Raw genomic sequence first — 20,957 nt, forward strand, 5'->3', positions numbered from 1 at the left:
GGCCCTGCCCATCCCTTCTCCCAGCCCATTCACTGCCTTTTCTGTTTTCTCACACCTCCCCGGTCCATTTGCCAGATTCTATATCCCCAGAGTTAAGGATCTGGGCAAAGACAAATGGTTTGGCCAGTGAGGAAGGAGGGAAGGAGAATAAACGCTAAGTAATTATTGACCTTGATGCATTAAGACCAGCCCCTGTCACCACCTCTGACCTGTTCACCCCGCACTGTTCTTGAGGCCAAACCTGGCTTTTCGCACCGTCCTGGGGAAGACGCTGGTAGCTTCCCCCCTAGTAGGTCCCTCCTGGCTCTTTCTTGTGGCCTGATGCCCACTGGAGGCCCAGGTTGGCATGGGTGGAGGACGGATGCTCAGTGTTGGTTGTCTGGTCCTCATCATTTACAGGGACTCCCTGGGCTTCTCCAGGAGAAAGCCCCACGTGTGTGCCCATGGTGACTGCACATCCTTCGGGCAGCCCGAACTCATATGCAAGGGCGTACACATCTCTCTGAGGCTTCTATGTCCTCTCCTGCAAAACAATACTCTTTATAAGGTTGAGGATTAAATGAGAATGTATGTGTGCCTGGCACCTTTTCAATTTTCAACAAATTCCAGCTTCTATTTCTATTATCTTCCCCTGCTCCCCAACTCTTCTGCTTCTGGATTGTAAGTTACTTAGGGATGGAGCTGTGTCTGACCTGTGTATCCCCAGTGGTTAATTCAGGGTCTGGAATACAGTAGGTGCTTATTAATATTGGATAAATTGATGAAGGATATGCATGAATTAGGCCCCACAGAATTTCAAGTTTATTCTTCCTAAGAGGGCTGATGCTCTTAGGGTCAGTTCTGAGTGTATCTGCCAGTGTTACAAAGTCACTCACCCAAGCCCCACCCCCTGGGTGAGGGGTGGCCCCAGAAAGCCAGGGGAGGCATAGGGACAATGTGGGACAACTGGGTTGGTTGAGATGCCCTTGGCATCATCCACTCGAAGATGAACCGAAGCTGAAGTCCAAGTTCACCATGCATCTGGAGGCTAGTTCCCAGTCAGCACTCTGAACTGGAGTGAGTGAGGAAGAGGGCGGGAGAGTGGATGGCAGCAGATGAGGTTCTGTCAGGAAATGAGCTCCACCATCTTGCTCTGCCCCTGGGAGCTGCCATGCTTTGCTCAGGCCCCTGAGACAGAGAATTCCTGAGAGAAGCCAGCTGGGAATACAGCCGCTGCCTCCTGGCTTATCTGCCTCCTGCTGTCAGTCAGTCCGCTGCAGATAAGCCTGGCCTGAGAGCTGTCTGGGCCGGAGCCACGGGGAGAACATAATTAAAAAAACACTGCTGGACTGGTGGGAGGGTGGGAGCACCTGAGGATCCCAGCTTGGGGACACGAGGAGGACAGAGAAGCGAAGAGTTTCCTTCTCAGAGACAAGGCAGGGAAGTCAGCACTCATTGGACAGCCTTGCAAATACATGGCAACCGGCTACCCACTGTGCCTGGCACGTGCACTGGTGAGAGAAGACCCAGAAAGAATCTCAGACTTGCATTTCACATCCTTTGTTTGACTTTGCTTCTCACTCGCACCCCAATGCGCAAAGGCAAGTGATCACCTGGGAGAGTCGATACCCAGCCCTGAGAATCGATACTGAGAATCAATACCCGGCCCTGAGAAGGGCTCCGAAGTTTTTGGTGTTGGAATGATGACCGTCATCCATTCTTTTCTTGATTCAATCAGCGCTGAGGATGCAATGGGAAGCAAAACTAGACAAGGGGTCCAGGAGCATGCACGCCAAAGGGGATGATGGATGTGAATAAAGTAAAGGAACAGGACGCATCCCCACATACTAATGAGAGGACTCAGGGAGAGAAGCTTGGCTCGGTGAGAGGCAGATAAAGGATGCTGGGCACGCTTCCCTGCAAAGGGGACCCTGCGTTGACACTGAAGGAAGTCACTAGTTTACAACAGGTCATGGGGTAAGCGTGGCAAGTACAAAGGTGGACAAGAGCCCAGGACACACCCGAGAGATGGAATGGAAACAAAATGTGTTTGGGAACATGGGGACAGCTGGAGGGGCCCCAAGGCTGGACTACACAGGGCCCTAGGCCAAAGTCTTTAAGGGTTTTGGTCTCTATCCTAGAAGTAATGGGAAACCACTGGTGGGTGAGACAGGGTGATGGGGTGATGGAGACCTGTCCAATCTGTGTGTTGGTCTGTTTATTCTGGTCACTGGGTAGAGAATGGGGTTGGGGGGTTGGGGAGGGTGAGGAGTAGACTCAAGAGGCTAGTTAGGATCTGCGGTCCAGGGGTGTGGCAGTGGCTGGGAGGAGGGTGCTGGTGGCAGAAGAGGAAAGACATGCATAAATCATGATCTTTGCCACTAGATTAGGTGTGGGATGGTGGGGGAGGGGGAGAGGTCCCAAGAATGGCTCCCAGGCTTTTGGAGGAATGGTGGCTCCCTTCCCGTCATTATTTTGTCACTTCCCTCACATCCTGAGTGTCAACTCTAGTGGGTTAGACTCACTGAGGTCAGTGAATGAGGGACTTGGTGAGCTTTTCCAGTCTTCTCATCTTCTCATTCAGCAGAGGAGGCATCTAAGGCTCAGAGGTGACAGGACAGACAAAGGGACGGGATCAGAGCCCACAGCCTTGGACTCCCTCGGGAGCTGGGAGAGCACTGTCCTTGGGGAGAACGCCAGGTTGGACGTGAGCCCACCTGGGCTCTAGCCCTGCCTGTGCTCCCACCTGCCATGCCACTCCGGACAGGTCACGTGTCTTCAGGCCTCCGTTTCTCTCCTGCAAAATGGAAAGAAATGGAATTATTGCTCTTCTTCTGAGGGGTGGCAGAGAGTCACCCTGGGTCACTCAGTGGGAAGCGCGTGGCAGAAATGAAGAGAATGACACTCTGACCCTCTATGGGGGCTAAAGTGGGAAAACTGAGCTGGGGAGGGATGGGGGCGCCTCTCCCCACTTACCGCCTTCTCGGTCTCTTGCAGGCCCTGAAGGTTGAGCAACCATCAAGATGCCCGGTCTGCTGAACCAGGTCACAGGGGCGGCCCTGCCCCTCACCGCGTCCGATGTCACCTCCTTCGTCAGTGGTTACGCCTTGGGTCTCACTGCCTCCCTCACCTATGGCAACCTGGAAGCCCAGCCCTTCCAGGGTAAGGACCCTTGTTGGGGCTTCTCTAGGGCCACCCCCTCCTCCACGTTGAATCCCTGCCCTGACCTGTATTGACATCTCCAGGCCTCAGTTTCCTCATCTGCAAAATAGAAATACCATTTCTGCCCTGTAGGTCTTAAAGCTCTAGCAAGCCAGGTCAGGATTCAAACCCAGATTGGGGCTCAGCCCCAGCCCACTGCCCCAGCCCTATTGACATTCCACAAGACACGCCCACCTGGCTCCAACAGTCAGGCCCCCACTTTCCCCAAGGAGCCTCCAAGTAGGAGAGGCGTTCGGATTCAGCGGGAGCCAGGAGCTCCCAGTCCTAGGCATGGCTCTCGTCTCTGTGACCTTGAGGAAGCCGCTGTCCTTCTCCACATCAGGATGTTCCTGCGCCTGTCTGGATGCCAGGGTGTGCGGGAGGAGCAGATGAGGTAATGCACGAGGAAGGACAGCGTGGAATGGAAAACAGTCTTCAAATATGAATCATCAGTGAGGAGCAGCCAGGCGTTGTTTGTAAATTACACTCCTCTCTTTGCACCTAAGAAAGGGAGTCACAGGAAGGCCGGCCCAGAGGGTACAGTGTAAAGGCTTGTTAGAGTTAGTATCCCTTCTCACCCACAGTATGGGGCCTCCTAACCCCCAGACTTCATGTCTCAGGGCACCACTCTCCAGCCTGATCCGAGCTTCTGAAGCCATTTCAGTTCCCCACCAAGACACCTGCAAGGGAAATCCCTCCCTGCAGAAATCTCCTGGGCAGAGCAAATGACCCTGTCCCTGTGTTTGAGGAAACCTGGAGAGGGCGGCTTAAAATGAGACTAAATAACTGAACAGCTTTCAGACAGCCCTTTAGCTTTCCATGTGCAGAAAGAACCAGCCCCCCCCATTTTAGAGATGAGGAAATGGAGGCTCAGAGGGATGGGGACCTGGGGTTGGGGGGGATTCACCATGCGCCAGGCACGGTCCAATCTCCATGTTGGTGGGCAGGTGAAAGGAAGCATGACATTGAACCTCTGAGTGTGGTTCCCCTGCCATCAGCACCATCAGGGCTGGTTAGAATGCAGACTCTCAGGCCCTGCCCCTGAACTGCTAGATCAGGATCCGCATTTTAACCAGACTCTAAGGTGATTTGTGAGCTTTAAGGTTTGAGAAGCACTGAGATGGAGAAATGCAGGGCACACACTCTGGGGGACCTAGCTTGGAAGTGGTGGTTTTTTCCATTTTCATAATGACCCTGAGTTTGGTTCTCTTATCCCCACTTTACAGATGAGGCTGCGAGGCTTAGAGACGTTAAATCTCTTATCCAAGGTCACCAGGCTGGGATGGGGCGAGCCCAGATTAGAACCCTAGTCCTAGTCCTCCAAAGCCCCAGCTCTTGGGCAAACCACTGCACAGAGGTATCTTCTTAGGCCCACACAACAGGTCACAGAAAAAATCCAGATTTCCACTCTCGCTGGAAAAAGCTGAAACCCCAGCCGTGCCAGCCTCACAGGCCGGCAGAGTAAGAGTTGGCGGGGACAAGAGAGCGGCCGTCCCTTTCCAGCCACCCCACAGTTCACACAGAGCCTGTAGTTACCCCTACCCAGCCCCAGAGCCAGGAGGGCCCCGCCCGAGTCCACCCTGGAGTGGCAGTGAGTATCATCCATCCACTCAGATGGCAGGCCCGGGGCGAGGATCCCTGCCCACAGGTGGGGCATGCAGAGTGGGGCTGGGGCCCCCGTGATGCTGGGCCCTGCTCCGGCAGGCCTCTTTGTATACCCCCTGGATGAGTACACCACGGTGATCGGCTTCGAGGCCGTCATTGCCGACCGTGTCGTGACAGTTCAGATCAAGGACAAAGCCAAGATGGAGAGTGGCCGCTTCGATGCCGCTGGCCTCCGAGCATCAACGGTCACAGGTAAGAAGGCCAGAAGGGCTGTGGCAGCACCTGGGTATGGCTGGAGTCTCAGATGGACCATAAGGGCAGCAGTGGGATAGTGTAGAGAGAGCATTACGCTAAGAGTCAGGAATCCTGTGTGATTGTGGGTCAGTAATTAACCTCTCTGAACCTCACCTTAATGTCTGTAAAATAGATGTAATTGTCTCTGTTCTCACCTAGAAAGAGTGGCAAGGATCAAAGGAGGCAACCAAAGAATTTTTTTTTCTTTTTTTTTTGCTGCCACACCTGCAGCATATGGAAGATCTCAGACTAGGGGTCAAATCGGAGCTGCAGCTGCAGCTGCAGGCCTACAGCACAGCCACAACACCAGATCCAAGCCGCCTCTGCAACCCACGCTGCACCTTGTGGCGATGCCAGATCCTTAACCCACTGAGCAAGGCCAGGGATCGCACCCTCATCCTCACAGAGACAACGTGGGATTCTTTACCTGCTGAGCCACAATGGGAATTCCTAGAAGGATTTTTAAGGTATCTCTAAAGAACAGAAAAGCATGCCATTTAAGCTCAGAGGTTGTAGAATGAGTCACAGCAGGGTTTGACTCTCCATCTGGATGCTCGCAAGCAGTAGGAGCTTAGATAAGAAATTAAACCTCGGAGTTCCCGTTGTGGTGCAGTGATTAACGAATCCAACTAGGAACCATGAGGTTGCGGGTTCAATCCCTGGCCTTGCTCAGCGGGTTAAGGATCTGGCATTGCCGTGAGCTGTGGTGTAAGTTGCAGACGCAGCTCGGATCCCGCGTTGCTGTGGCTCTAGTGCAGGCCAGTGGCTACAGCTCCCATTCGACCCCTAGCCTGGGAACCTCTGTATGCCGCAGGAGCGGCCCTAGAAAAGGCAAAAAGACAAAAAAAAAAAAAGAAAGAAAGAAATTAAACCTCATTTGTAAAATGTAACTAATAATCTATACATACAAATCTCAACAAAAAGCATGCGTGCGGAATACTTATCATGGTCCCTGGTAACAGCAAGTACTCAAAACATGACTGTTAATGCCTGCCATTGAGGGTACTGAGGCTCAGAGAAGGTGAGTGACCAGCCTAAGGTTGCACAGCATGTTAGTGGCAGAACCAAGGCTTGAGCCCAGACCAAGGATCACATGATATAAGAGATTCCAACCATTGAATCAGTGATGGAGGTGAAATTTGTTCACCTGCTCATTGAGATGTTCGAGTATCTTTTAATGAATACTCCCAATGTGTACGATGCAAAGTTGCCCCCCAAGATTTTAGGACTTCTCCCAGCCCGGAAGAAGAACTGGAAATGGCTGGGAGTGACCATGGTAGGAGCGTGAAAGCGGCTGTGCCCAAAGGGGTCCAGATAATGTCAGAGGAGGAAAAGAAGGGACCAGATAGGACCGGGGAGCTTTTCGTGGAGGGAGGGGTTGGATGGGTGGGTAAGATGAGCTAAGAAGGACTGAGGGATGGGCCTTTCAGCTGAAAGGAGAGGGCGTGAACTCGGAGGGGCAGGGGATGCTCGAAAGTGATTCTGGGGGGGAAGCGGAATCTGCGGATGGAGATGTGACCCTCTTTGTGGAGGGATTGTGGGTCCCAGTCTCCCATTCCCTGCAGGTACAGTGGAACATACACAGGCCTGGAATCAGACCCCCATAGGTTCAGATTTTGGCTCGATAAATGAGTTATTCATTGCATAAGCCGAGCAAGTGCACCCCCACACTAAGCCTCTGTTTTCCCATCAGCAAAATGGGCTGCTCTAACCTCACACACAGTGGGCTTAGGGAGATGACAGGTAACAGGCACAGTCCTGGAGCCCCGGCCTGGCATGTAGGAGACATTTTGCCAATGGGGGTTTCCGTCACCCCTCCTCCCTGCCCATCAGGAAAGGTGGCTCTGGACGAGGATTTGGAGCGGATCCTGTTCGTGGTCAACCTGGGGACCATCGCCCCTCTGGAGAACGTCACCATCTTCCTGAGCACGTCCTCGGAGCTCCAGACGCTGCCCAGCGGGGCCGTGAGGGTCCTGCTGCCTGCCGTCTGTGCCCCGACTGTGCCCCAGTTCTGCACCAGTCCCTCCAGCCAACCAACCCAAGGGTGAGGAGCCCCTGCCATTCAAGCCTGGAGACCCGGTGGGAGGCAGGGTGTTGGGCACGGGAAGCAGGGGTGTGGGGGGGGGAGGTGGGGGATGGGGGTCAGGCTGAGCTCAATAACCACCCCTCTCCTGCTCACTTTTAGAGCACTTAAGACTTTCATTGAGGTATTCCCACTGTGGCTTGGTGGGTTAAGGATCCATGAGGGTGCAGGTTCGATCCCTGGCCTCCCTCAGTGGGTTAAGGATCGGTGTTGCCACGAGCTGTGGTGTAGGTTACAGATACCGCTCAGATCTGGCGTTGCTGTGGCTGTGACGCAGGCCCGCAGCTGTGGCTCCATTTCTACACCTATCCTGGGAACTTCCGTATGCCACAAGTAAGGCCCTAAAAAGAGAAAAAAAATCTAGGGAGTTCCCTGGTAGTCTAGCAGTTAAGCATCCAGCATTGTCACTGCTGTGGCTTGGGTTCAATTCCTGGCCCGGGAACTTCCACATGCATGGGCACAGCCAAAAAAAAAAAAAAAAAAGAGTAAACTATTCCACAGACTATTAGCCCCAAATTAGTAGAAAAATAACCCTTGACATTTACCCCCAACCCCAGTTCTCATCCTGACTCTGAGCCAAGTTGGGATCTGGGAGATGTACCCTACGTAACAACAGTTTCATACATACCTCAATAGGGCTCTGGGGACAGCTGGGGGCACGTGCCCACTGGGACTCAGAGGACAGTGTCAGCAAACTCCTGGACACCACCAGTTAAAGTACTGACCTCAGGCTGAGTGGTAGGGAGGGGTTACGGCAGCCTCCCACGTGGGGTCAGCCTGAAGGGCACGCCTCGGTCATGCCACAGATAGTAATCAAACACCTGCCGTGGGCCTGGCACCATTTTGGGTGCTAGGAATACAGCAGGAAACTAGACAGACAAAGTCTCTGCCCTCGTGGGGCTAGTGTTCTACTGGGGGGAGGCAGACATTAAAGAAAGGAGCCCAGGAGTTCCTACTGTGGCTCAGCCGGCTAAGAACCTGACATAGTGTCCATGAGGATGTAGGTTTGATCCCTGGCCTTGCTCACTGGGTTAAGAATCCTGCATTGCCAAGAGCTACTGTGTAGGTCATACACAAGGCTTGAATCCTGTGTTGCCATGGCTGTGGCTTGGGCCTCAGGTGCAGCTCTGATTTGTTCCCTGGCCTGGAAAATTCTATATGCCACAGGTATGGCAGCAAAAAGAAGAAGAAAAAAATGATAGAAGCCATAAATGTGTAGTATGAGCTCTGTGAAGATAAATGCTATAGAGGCTAGAAGGGGACAGGACAGGGCGGGTGCTATTTCAGCTAGGATAGTTAGGGCTTAGGCAACATTTGAGGCCTGATCCAATTGAAAGGAGCAAGCCAGGGAACTATTCTGGAGGAAGAATCTTCTGAGTAGGGGGGCAGAGAGGGCAGTAAGTGCAAAGGCCCTGAGGCAGCAAAGGGCTTGGTGTGCTTGCAGAGGAGCAAGAAGGCTACTGTGAATGCAGCAGAGTAGGAGGGGGAAGGAGAGAGGTCAGTAGGTGGTGAAGAGTCAGACCAGGTAGGGCCTCGAAGTCTAGAGGGAAGATACTGCTGGCACAACAGGAGAAGCTGGTGGCACCATCCAGTCTCAGGCCAGGTAACATCAGTTCGTGTCTCATCTTTGTAAATACTGCTGTAGTCACCAAGCCTGGTGCCTTTGAGAGGCAGGACATTCAGGACTTCGGTGGGTCAGGGAACAAGAGGCCTGAGGGGTCCCAGAGCCACTGAGGTGGCCCCGATAAGCTTATTCCAGCTCATTTCAGCAGACAGAGTTAACAGAGATGCTCTGGGGAGAAGCCTGCCTCAAATTCTCATGGATCTCAAAGTAGCTCAGATAAAGCGACTTGAGAAAAATAAGGAAAAAAGATAATACCCAGTGTTAGTGAAGATGAGGAGAGAAGGAAACTCTCATTCACTGCTGGGGGAAGTGGAAACTGGCCCAGCCACCCTGGAAAGCAATTTGGCACTATTCAGTGTGTGCCCTTTGACCTAGGGATCCCAGAGAAATCCTTCCATAGACCAAAAAGGGGACATGGACGAGGATATTCATGGTAGTGATATCTGTGGACACAGGGAGGTTGAAGCAGGAACAGATAAGTACAAAATAACAGATGTCCCCAAGCCACACCACATCAGCAGCAAAAATCTGGGGTCTGCAGACAGCCACTTGGACAGAGCTTAAAAACAGCACTGGGAGTTCCCATCATGGATCAGTGGAAATGAATTTGACTAGCATCCATCAGGATGCAGGTTTGACCCCTGACCTCGCTCAGTGGGTTAAGGATTGGCGTTGCCATGAGCTGTGGTATAGGTCACAGACGAGGCTTGGATCTGGCATTGCTGTGGCGTAGGCATAGGTGGGCAGCTACAGCTCGGATTCAACCCCTAGCCTGGGAACCTCCCTATGCTGTGGATGTGGCCCTAAAAAAGGCAAAACATAAAAATAGAAAAATAAAAACAGTGTTGCGTAGAAAAAAAGGGAAGCAATTGATGAAATTTCTAATACAATGCAATCTTTTCAACCAAATGTCACTGGCTGTTTTACAAGACACTGTGCCTGTCCAGGACATGAACTGCAGACCTCAGATGTGCGCCCGTGCAGGGGCGGGGAATCTGAGATACATGAGGGAGGACACAAACGAGAGACAGAAACGTAAGCGCTCAGCAGGTGACCCTTTGCTCAGTGTTCACGCAAGGCACCTGTATCCCTCTTATCCCCATTTCATGGATGAGAAAACCAAGACTCAGCGGAGAAGTGGCTTCTGCCAGGGTTCCCAGCTTGCAGAACAGGGCAGGGATTTCAGAAGTGGTGTGACACAGTGCAAACGGTTTCATGGCCAAGCCAGCCAGACCCGGGTGAGGACGCGTGCTCTGCCGGGTCTGGACAGTGGGAACTTAGGCTTGGCAGCCTCATCTTACTGAGCCTTGGTTTCCCCACCCAGGAGATGGAGGAGATGGGGGCCCTGATGCCCCCTTCCAGGGTGAGGTGAGAGCAGTGAGGGTGAATGCCGTGACGCCGTGGGCCTGATACCTTAGGTCTCAATCCAGGATCTCCCTGCAGTCAGGCTGAGAGGGAAGGCGAGGCTCTGGGGTAGAAGGAATCCCCACATCCTTCCTTCCGGTTGGGCTACAGAGGTGCCCAGGCTGCTTGGGACTCCCTGTTTTCCCCCTGTCTTCTCGTGCCGGCTGGCCCTCTGCCTCGGCCCTGACTACACCCCACCCCGCCTTTTCTTCCTCTCCTCTTCTTGGTCCCCCTCCCAGCAAAGACAGGCATTGCTTTGGCTCCCGGGCCCTGGACTCCTGGAACAAATTGTGCCTGTCGACCTTCCTGGACACCGACGTGTCCAATCCCATGGAATACGAGTTCAACTTCCAGCTGGAGATCCGAGGGCCATGCCTGCTGGCAGGTGAGTGGGAGCCACCCAGACCCAGGTGGGGCTGGAGAGAAGATCTGGGGTCCCAGGGTGGGGACAGCAGGGGAGGGCGGAGACTCTGGCCAGCCCGGATGGAGGCAGTCTAAAGCTCATGAAGCCTTACGGCCCCCCTGTTTCCTGCTCCCCAACCTGTTGTCCAGGAGGAGACCTCCCAAGGACAGGTTTCAAGGCTCTCCCTACCCCCACCTCAGTGGCTTCCTGGGGGAAATGTCCAAGGGGGCGTGGCAGTCCATGGTCCTCAAGGCCACAGCCACAGAGCTGCTTCCTGGTACCCCTTGCATAGCAGAATCCCCCGGGGAGCTTTCCAAGCCCTGCCGCCTGGATCCCACCCCAGAGCATCTGATGACGTTGGTCTGGGGTGAGTCCTGGGCACCCCAGACATTTAAAAGCTCCCAGATGATGCTAACAGGCAGCCACAGCTCTGATGGCTCTCCTCCCCCACCCGGTCAAGCTTATAAAAGGACACTAGGATGTGGTTTCTTGTCCACGAGTGTCCTCCCAGCGCAACATGGCATTCCCGCCCAGGAGGAGTGCCCGCCGAGTGAGCGTGGACCTCTAGCATTCTGTGCCCTGTGAGAAGCCACTTCTTTGACCCCCACTGCATCCTGAGGTCAGGTCAGGAAAGGCCACTTGACATGATCCATCTAAGCCCTCATTTGGCAGAGGAGGAAAGGGAGGGGGCCTGCCTGTGGTTTTACACAGCAGGTCAGGAGCCACTAATGGGGCTGGAGGGCCAGTCATCTCTGGCCTGGGTCTCAGGGTCCCCCACCAAGCCCCTCTCCCTCTGGGGACTCCTAAGCCTCTTCTGCTTTTCTGTGCCACTCAGGGGTGGAGAGCCCCACCCACGAGATACGAGCCGACGCCGCCCCGTCCGCCCGCTCTGCCAAGAGTGTCCTCATCACCTTGGCCAACAGGCACACCTTCGACCGCCCAGTGGAGATCCTCATCCACCCCAGCGGTACCCTGCACCAGGCGGGCCCCCGGGTGCCTGTGGGAGGGAGGAGGTGCTAAACCCGGGGGCGCAGACATGTGGACCCCGCCCAGAGGCCAGTGAGAGGGTAGAGGCATGTGGCAGAGGAGAGAAGGCCGGCTGCTTTCCCCTTGGGAAGCTTAGCTTTAACTGGCAGGATTCAGTGTCTCCTGCCCATTCCATCTCCTGAGGCCCCAGCATCTCATCAACCCATTGGTACAATTTGCCTTCAGGGCAGCCCACCAGAGGATTTTCGAACCCTAAGCTCAGTGAGACCCTAGCAGCTCCAAACCATCAGGGAGCTTTCGTCTCTTTAAGAAGCCATACAATTAAAAATAATAATAATAATAAAGGAGTTCCCGATGTGGTTGAGCAGGTTAAGAACATGACATAGTGTCCATGAGGATGCAGGTTGGACCCCTGACCTCACTCAGTGGGTTAAGGATCAGGCATTGCCACAAGCTGCAGCTCACAGATGCAGCTCTGATCCAGCATTGCTGTAGTGGTGGCATAGACTGGCAGCTACTGTTCTGATTTGACCTCTAGCTGGGGAACTTTCATATGCCGCAGGTACAGCTTAAGGAAAAAAAAAAATCCATATGCCTGCTGTATTGCACAGGGAACCATATCCAATCACTTGTGATAGAACATGATAGAAGATAATATGAGGAAAAGAATGTGTGTGTGTATATATATATATATATATGTGGATGACTGGGTCACTTTGTTGTACAGCAGAAATTGACAGAACATTGTAAATCAACAATGCTTTAATTTTTAAAAATTATTTGAAACGAATCCATAGAATGTCAAGATGTGAAAAGATCAGAGCCCAGAACCACTCCCATTTTACAGATCGGTTAAACTGGGACCCAGGGAGGGGCAGTGAATCCCCCACAGCCATTAGGCTGCCCTACCTCCCAGCTAAGGGGTCTTCTTATGGCCCTACACTACTTCCAGCAGCCAGGGACTCCATCCCCAGCTTCCAACTGGGAGTCCTCCCACTGTGAAGACCTGCCCCTCTGCTGAAGACCCCCGGCATCACCCTCACACACCAACAAACCCCAAGAGTTGATCTCATCTCTGCAGAGCCCCACATGCCACATGTCTTGATGGAGAAAGGGGACATGACCCTGGGAGAGTTTGACCAGCATTTGAAGGGAAGAACAGATTTCATTAAAGGAATGAAGAAGAACAGCAGTGCAGAGAGAAAGGTGAGGGTGGCTGAAGCAGCATCATGGGTGGCAGAAATGGGGTGGCATTGGTCTTCCCTGGACCAATGAGGAGACTGAGCCTCATTGGAAGCAGGGGCTGGGGGTGAGCAAGCTGGTGGCAGATCCTTCTCAATGGTTCCCTCAGTGGACTTCCCAGGTGCAGGGGTCACCCTGCCTCCTGCTAGGTCACCTTCTCCTAGTGCCATTAAGGTGCCGGAGCCAGGCAGAATTCTAGGCTGGTGGCAGAAACAACCTTGGTGTTCTCCAGCCTAATCCACACCCCCCAAGAGGCACCACGAACCCTACAGCTGCTGGGTGCCCTCCCGGCTCCATCTCTACTCCTAGGTCTCCCTTTTCCCACCTGTTGAATGGGTCTCTTGCTCTTCCTTCCTTTGGGATCCTTGCTTGCCAATAGGTAAAGAATAAAGGCAGAACAGGAAAAGCCTGAGAAAGAGATTTCCCTCTACCCGCCCTTCCCCCATGAGGCTAATGATAAGGGAGCCATCAGTAGGGGCCTGGAGGTGGGCAAGGGGGTAGGAGGATGCTGGGCCACCCCAGCATCTCCCTCCTGCTCACGGCTCTGCATACCAAGCTGAGTCCTGAATGCCAAGGTAGGCTTAAGAATCATGCCATACTTCTTTTTATTGTGTTCCCTTTTTAGATGAGAAAACTCAGATTTAGCACCCAAAATAACTGGTGAGCTGGGAAAAGGGAGCTGGCTTTAGCGACAATGAGGCTAAGGACTTAGCCTTGCTCTTGGGGGACAGTTATGCTGGATTTAAGGGGCCCTCTCATTTCTGCCGACCTCACTGGCAGAGGACGATGGCACCAGAACCTATAGGAATGCAGAAACAGCTTACAGCTAATGTCATTCCCTTCGACAGAGATCCCACAAGGCTCCTGCTTGATGGGGGATGGGGAAGACAGGGAAGGGAAGGTACATGTGGCTCAATGCCCATCCCTACATTAGAGACCCCACTGGAAACCCCTGCCCTCTCAGAGGTACCCCCTCACCTAGAGGAGTCAGTTGGGATAAAAGGCTGGAGTGGGGGTGGCAGTGCCAGGATGCCCTGAGCTCTTAGAACTGCAGCATGTGGACAAGGGGAGTCTGCCGTGAGCCTCCCAGGCCTGCCTGCCAAGCCTTAAATCAATTAGCCCTGGGACCGCTGAAGCAAATGAGAATTAATTTGCCACCTTGGGTTGGTTATGCAAATACCCTGTATTCTCATGAGCTCCAGGGATGACAGCCATCAACTCACAACTGTTAGAAGTGATGAGTTTATTGTAATTGGATAATGGCAGCTCAAGGAGACAGCACAGAATCCAGAGCCCCCACGCCACCTCTTGTAGAGGCAAAAATCAGGCTCCTGTCACTTCCAGATGTGGCCGTTGCTGCCTTGGGCTCTGTCATTAAGAGAGCCAGGCTGGGCAGTGGCTTTTGGCAAAGGAGCTCCCTATGGGATGGAGAGCTCAGTCCCTCGCCAGGAAGGAAGACAGGCATCCAGAGGCATCGAACAGGAGGGGTGGGTGGGATGAGCTGTCAAAAACCATGATTAGGAAAGAGGGGGCAAGTGACACAGAGGGATACACTGAGTGCAAGAGATGGAGATACAGAGAGAAGCAGAGACAAATAGAGACAGAGAGACTGAAAAAAAAAAATGATGCACACAGGTCAGCAGCAGACCAAAACACCCATACAGAGTCATCCTCTCAGTTATTCACTCAACAAACACTAAGTGCCCAGGAGGTGTCAGGCTCTGTTCTAGGCACTGGGGAGACAACAGTGAAAATAGCTTCCTTTCCTCATGGAGCTTATATTCACCAGCACAGGGAAAGAGACAAGAATGAAACATATGAGCAAAATCAGTTTGAAGAGAGCTGGGGACTGTGGATGACATAACATAGGATGATATGATAACGAGTGTTGAGCACTGCATGCTGTTTAGCCAGGTGTTTAGAGAAAGCCTGTCTGAGAATGAGACCTGGTGGATTGTCAAGCACTGGAAGAATGTGCAAAGAACTGGAGGCAGAATAATGATGATGTGTTGGAAAACAGAAAGATGCCCGATGTGGCTGAAATGTAAGGCAAACATGAGATGGCAGAGGTTAGTCCATAAGGGACTTCATGAGCCCCGGTTCAAGGTATTAGGGGACGTTATTGCTTAAGCAAGAGAATAACAAGAATGATCACACTATCTGATCTCTGTTGAGTGGACCATAAGGAGATAAAAGTAGAGGGAAGAGGCGAGGGAGAGGCTATTGCAAAGATCCAGGCAAGAGATGGTACTGTCCTGCACTTGAGTGATCGCAGGGGTGACGGAAGAAGACAAGTTCAGAATGCATTTTACCTACAGAACTGGCAATCCTCTCCTAGGGGACGAGATGTGGGGGGTGAGGAAAAGAGAGGAATCAAGGACAACTTCTAGGTCTTTTGTTTGAACACCTGGGTAGACGAGGACGTTATCCATTGAATTGGGGAAGGGACCCAAATAGACAGAAACTGAGAAGCAGACAAAGAGAAACATGTACACACAGAGAGCGAGACAAAGGAAATCAGGGTGGAGAGAGAGGACAGCAGAGTGAGGATGGAGGAAGTGAGATTTGGTGCAGAGCAATCATGAGAGTCGAGTACATTTCAGCAGCATCGTGACAAGGCCAGCTAAGAGAACACAGGAAGTGACAGAGAACAATGGTGCTGGCCTTCTGTTGATATTTACTGAATCCAGCTCTGTACCAAGCTTTATGTTAAGCCCTGGAGATGCAAGAGGCTCAAGCATGGCCTGCCTTCAAGTAGTACACAAGCCAGAGGGGAGACGGACAAATGAGCAAAAACTGGCACTGTGAGAAGTGCCTGGGTCCCACGACAAATAGAAATAGCATGATGGGTGCTGTTTAGAGACGCTCTCTCTGCTGGATAGTGGGCCTCACCAGCATTGCATTTCTTCCGTGTAACTCGGTGAGGGATGTACTCTTGCTCTCATTTCATGGATGAGGAAAAAAGTCATTAAGTCCACTGGGAAGACTGGGGAAGTCTTTCCAAAGAGGTAAAATTTAAAGCATGAGTAGGAAGTTCTCAGTGGGAGAGACTCGGTAAGCCAGAGAAAGCAAGTTCACAGCCAAGATGAGCCAGGGAATGAATTATCCACTGGGTGTGAAAGGAAAAGAAACCACTATTCAACTGAGGGCCTGCGTGTGTGCCAGAGCCTTCCCTTTTGCATACTAGCTCATCCTCAGAACCACCCTCAGAAGTAGACATTATTTGCCCTGTTTTACAAATGAAGGAACAGACCCAGAGGAGGGACTTGCCCAAGATCACATGGCTGGACCATGACAGAGCTGGGATTCAAACCTAGATCTTTCTGCCTCCAAAGCCCATGCTGCTATTGCATCCTGTGAACGTCTAGCTGAGAAGCCAGGTAGGGTCAACCTGGAAGTCTTTCACGCAGAGGATGAGTGTGATCCTGACAAAGATTAGAGGGTGATGGGGAGCCAGTCTGAGCCCCCAGCTCTGGACCCTGTGAATGCCCAAATGAGAGTTTTCCTTTCTCCTCCAGACAGAAATAATCCGGAAACGCCTCCACAAGGACATTCCCCACCATTCTGTCATCATGCTCAACTTCTGTCCTGACCTCCAGTCAGTCCAGCCCAACCTGAGAAAGACCCATGGAGAGTTTATCTTCCTCATCGACAGGAGTGGAAGCATGAGTGGGACCAGCATCCACAGGGTCAAGGTACCTCTGATAGGACCCTTCCCTTGGGATCTAGGGCTCCAGGGTAATTGGCTTCTCAGCATTTTCTATTCCAAGCATCCCTCCTTCCACACCGGAACCACTTCCTGGTTCCATTTCCACCCATGGCTAAGAGAAATGACAAACAAATTTTTTATATCAGTTTAAACAGAGACCCCCAAACTTAACTTGTTCCCAAGATAAACCCCTGAAGTGCTATGACCAGAGGTTAATCATTGCCTGTTTACAAGGGATGAAGTCAGGAGTGACTTCCCTTGGCATTCTACATGCCTTTGTTGTGTGCCTGCTCTGGCTGAAACACCTCCCTAGGTACTAAGTGAAGAAGGATACAGAGAAGAGAGGAAGGAAACTAACATTTTCTGAGGGCTTCCTATGGGTCAGACACTTTTCAGCTACTTAATGCACAGCTTGGTGTTTAATCTAGGTAATAATCCTATGAGGTCAGTGCTTTTGTCACCATTTCCAAATGGGAAAACCCGCCTTGAGAGTTTCAGTAACATACCCAAGGTCATGATCTAAAATTAAACCCATATCTGTCCGACTGTTTCTCCTGCATGACATTGGAGATTCATTGAACATACCCCCTGCCATGAAGAAATGTGTAAAACCCAGTATAAATGATTTGGTTCATTTTTTTTTTCGAATGCCTAATATGTGCAAAGCCCTGTGCTTAGCTATCTAGAAATTCAGCAGCTTATAAACATAGTTCCTGTCCTCAAGGAGCTCACAGACAAGTATAGGGCACAGTCCTATTAACCAAACATTCCTGGGAGCACAATCTGGATGCTTTGGAGTGTTCTGAAGGAGTGTAGAAGAAAGAGTGATAACCCCAGCACCACCAACACACACACACACGCACACGCACACGCACATACACACACATCCAGAAGCATTCTGTCTCCTTCAGGAGATTATTTGCCTCGTTTATGGCATTATCCAACTCTTTCTTGTATTTTCAGTTGTGCAGATGTCTGTCTTCTCCTCTGGAGTTATCCCCTCATTAAAGGAAAGGACCAGATCTTTCTCATCCACCTCTCTCCATGGTGCCTACCTCTGTGTTTATACATGGAAAGCCCCCAGTCACTGTTTATTGGACTGAGTAAAGGATCATAGCTCAAAAGAACAAAGGATGAGGGAATAAGGATAGGGCTCTGCTGTCACCTGAAATTTTATCCCTCCCTCTAGCAAACTTGTTTCCAGGGCAACAGGATCAGCAAGGAGGGAATGGGTTAGGAGGGATCTGTGATACCAGCTATTTCCTCAGCCTTGCTATGACTGGGTGTGATCTTGAAATGTAACAGAGCAGTCATATATGAGACCCAAGTTCCTGTCTGATGCCTCTTGACACTGGGGTGGACGACTGGTTGATACATTTTCCCCACGCCTGCCCACCATCAAAGGCAAGCATTGAAATGAGGGAGCTGTCCATAGTGCTGGAGTGCTGAATCATGCTCCAGGCATGTGTGGCTGTGTGTATTCCATTCCACAGCTGTACACCAATTTGGAAGACATCTCTCCAGTTACTCTAAAGTATCATGGGATCATAAACCTAAAACATTTCTCTTAGAGAGCATTTGATTCATTTTCCCTGCCATTTTCCAGGTAAGGAAACTGAGTCCTCGAGAGACAAAGATTTCTTCCCAACATCACAGAGCTAGTCCTGGAATCTGAGCCTTCTGGATCTTGATTCAATGCTCTTTTTCCTTACATTATTGATGGGGAATTATACAGACTCTTCCACTGAGAAAATTTTTCTTCTCTAATTGTCATTGCTGCTGCATGGCTCTGTGGGAAGAACAATGCCTTTATTCTAGGGTCAATTCTGCCACTGACTTGCTATGTGGTTTTGGACAAGTTGATTCTCAACTCTGGGCTTCATTTATTCTTTTTGCAAAAAGAGAAGGAGGGATTAATTCAGAGAGAGCAAACATATGTCACACATCCTTCTGTTCCCTCTTCCAAGCCCAGACAGACATCAATAACTGACCACAACATTTTTTTTCCACCCTGATCCTGGATTCAATCTCTATGTCCTTCTCAGATTGGTGCTTCAGGTGGTTACTGCCCATGAATTGGAGTTGGTTTATGAATGGAAATCCAGTTCCTGAATCAAAGACCTTTCCAACCTCTACAATAACTTTCTGTGGCTCACATCTCAGTCCCTTCCCCCTTAGTCTTACTGCATTCTTTTCCAGGTTAGCTGGCCGATCTCAAGGTCATCCCTTCACAAATGCCTTTGCACGGCACACTCCATTGTGCTAAACATGCCCCTTTTAGAGAAAGTCACAGAAACTACTCAGACCGCACACCCCTTTCCCCAGTGACAATGAGGCCATGGAGGGAGGGGTTGCTTGAGTCCTTAGGTGATGCATTAGGTTGAAGTTTTAGGAAAAACTAGGCTTAGGGAGGCAGGAGAGAATAGAAATCCAAACATCCATGCCAAAGGAGAAAGTTCAGCCAATTTAATTTCCTGCAGCTGGTCTCATTCTTCAGCTGCCACTGGCTGCCAAAAACATGGCTTTAAAAATTCTAATAGGTGTGAGCAGAGACAATCTGTATGGATCAGCAGAGTTTCCTGCTAGCAGCAGTACACATTAGTGGCTAATGAAAAAATAAACAGATATTGACTTCTTTTGAAGAAAAAATACATATATTGACAGAAGCAACGAAAGGATATGGACAGAACATTATTGTTAATGTTTACTGAGGGGGATGGAAGAGGGGCAGCAGGTCTGTGGAGCTTAGAAGGCCATATGGTGTGAAAGTTGCCAGGATATACTTGCAGCTGCTTCCTTGCAGATTTTGGAGTATAACAGTTTGTTTCCCTGAAGCTATGCTGAGATCCCTGGGGTGCCATCAATAAATTCTCTGGGGATGAGAGAAAGCCCCTCAATCCTGAGCTCTGTGCCAAGGCAGAGCCGACATGAATAAAGATCTTGGAGCGATGTTTTGAAAGCCTCAGTCCTATTCTTAGTTTTTATAATCCAGTACAATTCCTTAACCCTCTGAGCCTCAGTTTCCTTATCTGCAAAATAGAAGTATGGATATTAATGTGTATCTCAAGGGGCTGGTAATCATAAGCATTTACTGAATGTTTACTATATGCCAGGCTAAGGCTCAGAAGAGTGACATCGCTAGCTAGTCCAAGGTCAAGTTTGCAATGCTAAAGGTGAGACTGAGACCCAGATATGTTTAACTTCCAAGCCTGTCTTCTTAACCACTATGCTATTATACATGTTATAGGGATTAAATGAGATAATTAATATAAAGTGCTCAGCACAATGTTTGGTACATAATAATTTCTTGGTATTTATCATTGCATTGTATCAGCATCAGTATCATATTTTCCCTCTTGTCAGCTCCTCCACTTTCCCTCTGTCATTATTTTTTAGAATGTACCTTTATCAAGGTCTCCTGACTTTGGAAATTTAAATAGGTTAAGACTCTAAAATTCACAGACTTTGAAGGCAAAAGTGCCACATATCTGAGTCATGGCTCCACTACCTACTATCGGGATGCTCACAAACATATCACTCCACCTCTCTGTGTTTCGGTTTTTTTCTTGAATAAAATGGGGATAATACTGTGCTTTCCTCCAAGGGTTATTGTGAAGATTATGTTAGGTAATGCACATAAAGCATATCCAAGATATTCAACAAACATGAGCTAAAGAGACTGTTCCTAAGAGATACGTCTCTAGTTCATGACAGGGGGGGGATGATTCTGATGCAAAAGGCCCTGGATATGAGCCAGAAGCCTGCTCCTTCACCCGTGTGACCTAGAGCCAGCCACATGTCTCCCTTAGATATCAGTTTTGTTTGGGTGGAAGGACTGGGTGCTGCCTGCTCTCCTTACCTCTCAGGGTCAGCAGGAGGTGAAATGGAAACTGGCAAACTATAATAGAATGGCTTGGAGAACTCAGACTTGCTATACGGATGACGAATTTTATGATGAGGGCTTTGGTGCCGCCTCTGGTCAGCACCAGAGAATTTCTTGATCTGGGGGAGAAAGTGATGTTGGGTGCAGACAGGGGGTGAAAGGTCCAGTTGGAGCCTGCTTCTGGGCTGGTATAAGAACACTACGGTGTGGTACCTAAGTAATAACTCCTTCCTTATTCCTCAAATGTCTCTTCTTACCTGTCAGGATGCCATGCTGGTGGCTCTTAAGAGCCTCATGCCAGCCTGCCTCTTCAATGTCATTTGGTTTGGATCCACATTTAAGACCCTCTTCCCTTCCAGTCAGACCTACAGTGAGGTAAGAAGGGGGCATGGCTGGGACCAGGAGGGGTTGGGTGGTGAGGAGCAGAGGCAAGGAAAGAAAAGTAAAGAGGAGGTAACACAAAGGTCTGCCCTCAAAGAGCCGATGCACCTGTAGAGAACCTGGACACCTGTATAGAACTTACATGCCAGGAGCAGAGAACCA

General features: G+C 50.7%; 1 protein-coding gene across 1 annotated transcript in view; it reads left to right on the top strand.

Moving 5' to 3' along the window:
* The window catches only part of VWA5B1 (von Willebrand factor A domain containing 5B1), a 61,608-nt gene that overhangs the window by 13,412 nt on the left and 27,239 nt on the right, over positions 1-20,957 (top strand). Inside the window, 8 exon segments of the mRNA XM_021095476.1 lie at positions 2,977-3,141; positions 4,885-5,037; positions 6,913-7,123; positions 10,430-10,575; positions 11,429-11,560; positions 12,662-12,786; positions 16,341-16,517; positions 20,679-20,789. Coding sequence (XP_020951135.1) covers positions 3,003-3,141; positions 4,885-5,037; positions 6,913-7,123; positions 10,430-10,575; positions 11,429-11,560; positions 12,662-12,786; positions 16,341-16,517; positions 20,679-20,789 — 1,194 coding nt within the window. The 5' untranslated portion in view covers positions 2,977-3,002.

Source organism: Sus scrofa, chromosome 6 (assembly GCF_000003025.6).
Source record: "Sus scrofa isolate TJ Tabasco breed Duroc chromosome 6, Sscrofa11.1, whole genome shotgun sequence".
NCBI classification, from domain to species: domain Eukaryota; kingdom Metazoa; phylum Chordata; class Mammalia; order Artiodactyla; family Suidae; genus Sus; species Sus scrofa.